Source organism: Aphanomyces astaci (genome assembly GCF_000520075.1).
Source record: "Aphanomyces astaci strain APO3 unplaced genomic scaffold supercont1.19, whole genome shotgun sequence".
In the NCBI taxonomy this organism is placed as follows: domain Eukaryota; phylum Oomycota; class Saprolegniomycetes; order Saprolegniales; family Verrucalvaceae; genus Aphanomyces; species Aphanomyces astaci.
In genome coordinates this window covers 862,533-869,123 of record NW_009798282.1, presented here as the reverse complement: position 1 = coordinate 869,123, position 6,591 = coordinate 862,533, and the positions used below count along the sequence as shown (strand labels likewise).

General features: G+C 46.3%; 1 protein-coding gene across 1 annotated transcript; it reads right to left on the bottom strand.

The window, feature by feature from the left end:
* Positions 1-3,806: 3,806 nt before the first annotated feature.
* On the bottom strand, positions 3,807-5,533 carry H257_08668 (hypothetical protein; the record flags this gene model as incomplete). Its single annotated transcript, XM_009834652.1, has 5 exons — positions 3,807-4,072; positions 4,136-4,256; positions 4,309-4,527; positions 4,592-4,974; positions 5,368-5,533. 5 exons carry the CDS (start codon positions 5,531-5,533, stop codon positions 3,807-3,809), a joined length of 1,155 nt encoding a protein of 384 aa, XP_009832954.1.
* Positions 5,534-6,591: the final 1,058 nt, after the last annotated feature.

Sequence of the window (6,591 nt, the reverse complement as noted above, 5' to 3'; positions counted from 1 at the left end):
TCACAACATTTGGGATCCCGAGCAAGTCCGTCAGCTCAACAACACCACGAACATCAAATCGATAGGAGAGCAGCGCATCTGCATCTCGCATGTTCGGATGTCCGGAATGAGAGGCCGCTCGACAGGGATTCCAAGTCCATACTCCAAGAGGAGGACCCGTGTGGCATAGCTGAAGTTTTTACGCTTCGCCCACTTGTACACACGCAGAGCAAGTTGGTCGTTGGGGTTCATTTTGCTTGCACCAAAACAGATGACTTGTGCGCCAAAGAGAAGTTGCGGAACAACAAAACTAATTTTAGCGCTCCGTTTCGCGTTCCAGCTGGAACTCGAGCGCGAACGCCAAAGTCACGAGTTGCGAAATCTCTCTATTGTTATCATGGCGTGAATATAATTTTTTAAAACAACACAACAAAACGGTGTTATTTGATGTTATCTTTGGAAGATAATTAACAAAGTTGATCAACTTGAATGTTATATTTGAGACAGCCACTTTCAAAGCCACACAACATGAGCCAATGTAAACCGACTAGCCCGAGACCCCATTCGCGTGTTCACAAGCATTATCTCTACATAATGACGTATCATAGAGGTCGCTACGAGGTAAATTCATCGAGATATTTACTTACAAAGTAGGTTATATTTGCTTTTTTTTGCTACTTGAGGACACATCACTCACGCTACAAAGTTGCAATCGTCATATTTCTAGCTTTAAACGATAGCCTGCAACTAAATTTGCAATATCTACATTCATTACACCGTTCGTAGGCAAGCCATCAGAGAGATATTCGATGTCAAAGTCATGTACTTTCTAAGTTAGCGATCAAAGGTGATGATAAATTATGATTAACTTCAAGTCATATTTGAAGCAATGTTTTATTATTATGTTAATTGGTTTTTAAAATTTCTTACAATTCAATGTCAAGTCCATTAAAATACCGAACAGTTAAGTCCGCAGCCCCTAGTGTATCTATCAGGTATGTATGATAAGAGCTAGTGCGATCGCGCTCCTTGGTATGCTGCCAATTCATTTGAGGCTCGATGTTTTGGTCATTTCCCGCACCCTCCTGTACAAGGAACCTTGGTCTGGTACTGGGTGAGGCCATGGTGGTGCAAGGTTCAGGCGTAGAAGCAGCTGGCGTGGCCGCCATGTCAAATTTGTATTCCAACAAATTTACAACCGCAAAACTTAATATACTGTGCAAATCGTTGAAACTTGGACATTTTAAACCGTGAGGGAAATCAGTACTCATATCATACTTTTAATAGTACAGTTTATTCTTCCACAACTCGGTCGGTCATGGAGGATTTGGTCAGTCTGCTAATATAATTTAACAGTCATTTGAGAGATAAATATCGATTTATTTAATGATGATTCACTTTGTCATAATGTACAGTAGCCAAACTACTACCTAGGTAGTACTACCGTACTTTACGACTCAATGTTGAGTGTGGTACTCCGTTGCGATCGCCAGTTTCTGTTCCGACGTTTTTAACTTCGATTGGAAATTCGAATGTGTTGTCGGGAGTATGTGTTTTCGCGATTTGTATGCGTTTTGAATCGAGAAAAACCGATTCGGACGAAATGGAGCCTGAATGTGGGAGTCCCGGTATTGCATGACATGTGGGAGTCCCGGTATTGCATGACATGCTTCTGCTCATACGTGTACCTCGAGTATTTGTACTCTTTGGGCTTGCGCCGCGTGGGTCGAGGCATGTCGTCAATTTTTCTGTGATTGGTGTGGTGTTTCAGATTCTTCGTTCAAATTGTCATTTTCAAATATCTCGCGTCTACATGATATAATATATAAAAGGGTATGCATATCTGGAGGGATCACGAATGGAGCAAATCAAAATTTTAGAGGTTGCCAAACGGTGTACCACACTCAACATTGAGTCGTAAAATACGGTAGTATAATACAGTAGTACCTACACCCATACAAAAATGTACAACTAATTAAAAACGCAGTATAGGACAATGACGTCTACTACGTGTACTACTATTCCACCTACCAACAATAGAGAGGTTTCGCAATTCGTCTTTTTCCCATTCCCATTGAAAATTATGGCTGCGTGGGAAGTGGAATGGGAGACATGAATTAGTCGTTTCGCAAAATGTTTTTTTAGAACTCCAAAGCCATGTTTCTCATTTGCATTTCATCAGGCATGACGACGGAAGAGGTCCGCCTTGCGATGCGTGTGTACCGCTGGGCTAAACGCAAAAAGATCTGATCTGCTAAAACCATGCTACTGTTTGAGTTCGGCCTTGGGATCCCTGTTGAACGACCGCTCATTCCCAATGTCGATGCGCAGATGTCCTTCCGTTTTGACGTTCGTGGGATCCTGGAACTGGCCTTTTTGCTTGGGGTGCCAAACGTTGTGATCACCAGTGGCCGCGACCGTGTGTGTGGAGTGGAAGCGTTGTGTATTCTGCTCAGGCGACTAAGATACTCAGTTACATTTTACGACATGGTGGTAACGTTTGGACGCTCGCGTGAGCAGCTTTGTCCCGTATTTAATCACATGGTTGTTTTGTTATACAGCCAGTGGAAGGGCGTTATCTACTGTAACCGGAAGGTTGTCCGTTCACGCATCGCCCTCTACGCCCGTGCTGTTGCCAACAAGGGAGCACCTTTATCGTCTGTGTGGGCGTTTCCCGATGGTACGAAAATTGAGTCCTGTCGAATCAGCGCAACTGCCAACGGTGTTGCAGGCATGAACTTGCATAAACGAATTTACTCAGGACACAAGCGCAAACACTGTCTCAATTTAGACGGATTGACGGCCCTGGATGGATTGTGCATCCATTTCTACGGAGTTTGGAAGGTAGCCGGCATGACGTTACCTTGCTCCATGTTAGTCAATTGCAAGAGTACTTGGAGGCTAACTGTGACGTTTTTGGAGGTTACTACATCTACGGCGATCCTGCTTACCCAATTTCAAAGTGGATTATCTCCGGCTTCAAAGGAAACAATTTGGACGAATCCAAAATGCTCATCAACGCCTCCATGAGTAGTGCGCGTAAAGCCGTAGAGTGGAATTTTGACCGGATGAAAACGCTATGGGGTTTTTTCACCTTCAAAAATCAACAAAAGATCATGCTATCCAACGTGGGAACGGTTGTCCTGGTTGCCATGTTGCTGACGAATTGTAATTGCTGCTGCTACGGTGAATCATGTCGACCTACTTCGACATGATCCCTCCGACATTGAAAGAGTACTTGTCATTAGAACAATGAGATGCATTAATTAATATACATTATGACGAATTACAGTGTCTACTTTCTGCTTTCAAGGGCTGCCTTCATAAGGCTTGACATTTTTCGCTTTCAATTCGTGCTAGGGCTAGTTGATCTTCTCGTTCAGCCCGCCGATCTTCGCGGTCGTACTCGTGCTGCTTTAGTTCCGAATCGAACTTGAATCGCTTGAACTCAAGCTCCTTTTCCCTATTCGCCAACTCCCGCTCGCCTTCCGACTCGATTGCTGCGGCCAAGCTACTGCGACTGTTATCGACCACCACCTTTTTTTTAAATTCTCTCCTTCGACATGATCGTTGCGACGCTTCTTGGTCTGCACGGCCATTACTCTCACTATGTGGCCACCTTTTTCGACCTTTTCTTTTTCGCCCACTGCGCTCGACCTTTTGACCGCATTGCTCTTGCCATCATCCAATAACGGTAAGAGATACTTCCTCTGCTCCACATTACTTGTTCGATATGAAATTCACACTTTTTCCACATTACTGATCACATATGGATACTATTGGCTGATTCAGGAATACAATGATTCGATTGGTCATTAATGACTAGTCTACAGAAGCAGCGACACAGGACACGACACATTGGACATCAGGAGACCAGCGCGTCTCAATGACTCCTTCTTCAGGTGGGGCAACGCATAACCATTGCAACCCGAGTGCTCGAGAATCAAACGCATCACTGCCTGAAAGGTCAGAAACACATTGTCCAACTTCTCGTGATTAAGTTCATCGAATGCCTCCATGGTGTTGCGGACCACGTCATCGACAGAGCGGCTCATCTTCTTGTACTGCAGGCTCTGAATCGAGGCGAAAAAGCCTAGATCCAAAACATTCAGATCAGGGCTGTTTGGCGGCTGCCGACGCATCACGAAGGTCCAACCGTCCGTCGACACGGCCGCCAGCTCCGAGTCCGTGATCGCCCCATGTGGCGTTGCATTGTCATGTTGCAGTACCACACGCTTGTTCGCACTGGGGAACGAAGCCTTGATGGCAGGGATCACCTTGTTGAGTACGTAGTCGCGGTACACGACACCATCAACATTGACCAGGGACGTCACCATAGTACCAGCCGGTGGGTTGCGCGAGTTGCGGATGACAGGCACAAAACGAACAAACGGCCACATGCCGATCTTGCGATTGAACGCCGCCGACCTCGTCGTAGCGTGGGCGTGCGACGGCCGCCAGGAACATCACTTTGGGGACAAAGCGCTTGCTCTTCCAGGCACGTCGCGGGGGCTTCTCGCCAGGAACCAGGTACACCTTCCGTCGATCCTTGTCGGCATTGAACCATTTTTCGTCTAAATGGACAACATCCCATAGGTTGTCAAAATGCGACGCGTTCAGCCTTGTTGACATCCGAGAGGAGCGGCTTGATGCGAGTCGAGCGCCGTTCAAACGTTCCGTTCTTGAGGTGACGACTGAGTGTTCCCATCGTGAGGCCCGAGCCAGCGGCGACGTCACGGAGGGTTGAGCGCTGATCGACGTGTACTTCCTCGACGAGTTGCTGGACGAGTTGCTTGGAGTATGTTGGCTTCGGCCCAACCTTGCCGACCTTGTTGGACGTCGTGGATCCCGTGTCGCGGAACTTGAGCCAAATGTACGAGACTGTCCGTGGGTGGATCTGCATTATCTCGGCCACGTGTTTGAATGCACCACGCTGAAGCTTGTCCTTTTTCAGGAAGGGACGAAGGAGCTGGATCAATCGTGTCTCGTCACGCCCTGTGAGTTCTCGGCTGGTTCGTTGGGGTTGATTCTCCATGGCGGCAAATTCAAACTTGATTTGGTTTGAGTATAGTATGTAATTTTATTCGGCTGGTCGAGATTTGATGTCGATTTTGAGCGCAAAATCGTTGGTTATGCGCTTGACAGCCAATAGATGGTTCCTACAGTTTTAAATGCTCTTTAAAGATATCCTGCAGCGAAATTGGTTTTGATACGAATTTTCGGGGACAGCGACAAGTGATATCGAACAAGTAATGTGGAGCAGAGGAAGTACGGGTAATCCAGCAGAACATGACTTTCGTTCTTCTTTTCATCAACTCCCGACAGCTTTGACGATGCAGCATCAAATCGGTGGTACTCTTCCACCAGAGCAGTAAATCGATTCTGTACCTTGCAGCCGTCGATGAGCCTCCCAAAGTGATTGCAGGCGACCAGGGTGTCCGCTAACGTTTGCCAAGCCTTGGTGACCTGCGAACGGCAAGTCCGCGGCGACTTGGACGAGAAGTGCCAGATCCTCTTCCGAAGTCCAGTTGCGCTGCTTCTTGGTGAGGGCCATGGCAGGAGTTGCGACTTCTGGGAACGGAGGAATCACCCGTACACGTGGTTAATTCTGTGGGAAGAATAACTATCTTCAAGAGGTTTCCCATAGAATAATAGTTTATGAAAGGTTATGGGATTGGGGAATGGGACGTTTGCGAAATCTCTCTAATCCCCGGCTTATTTCCGCAAGGATTTATCCGTCCCTCCCCTGGGGAATCCGGATAACAAGGGCTGCGTACAAAGACGAGGACCGAACTTCGAAGAAGATCGGTCGAAGCACGAGGTATGAAGCGTTGAGCGAAGTAAAAACCGCTGATTACACACCGCCCTGTCGAGCAGGCGCGTTACAATTGGCGAAGCGGTTCCACAACATGTGGTTGTAGCATCTGCCCTCGCTGAGGAATGTCTTAAACAAACGATAATCCAAACTCAATTACTACGTAGTACTAGTAATCAATAGAGCTCTTTCAAAAACCTGTTGAGCTAGAGTTTGAGTTTCGCCATGTGTTTTCCAGTGATTTGATTGGCCAATGCAAAAATACTGTATTTGAACAAGTCGGCCTATGTCTCAACGACAATTTGAGTTAGAGTTTCAGGTGTGACACATGGCGCGTCATGGATATATTCATATTATAACCAATCAAACTTCCGAACTCCAGCACGTGGAAAAGAATATAATTCGGCAAACAGCAACCGTACCTTGCAAAGCTGTGCTCGGTGACGCTTCATCTGCAGCCTTCCTGTTTATACGTACTAGTACGACTTAATCAAAGCATTCACATTTCCGACCGTTGTGTGAGATGATCCTCTGTCACCTGGTTCCTTGGAAAGGTAGAGCAACACCTTCGTTGGCTCCCCTTGCAGCCTTTGTGTTCTGTTCAATCATACACCACCATGCGAGAATTCATAATATCAACACGAACAAAATGTTCGGTAAGCACCTAAGTAGGTCATATCTCTTGAAATTTGTATCTCGAAGTATGATGGAAGATAAGATAATTTTGTCAATTCTAGAACTATGACTTTGATGCCAAGTGTACTTATTTGACTGAGTTGGAAGTAATGGGCACTCAT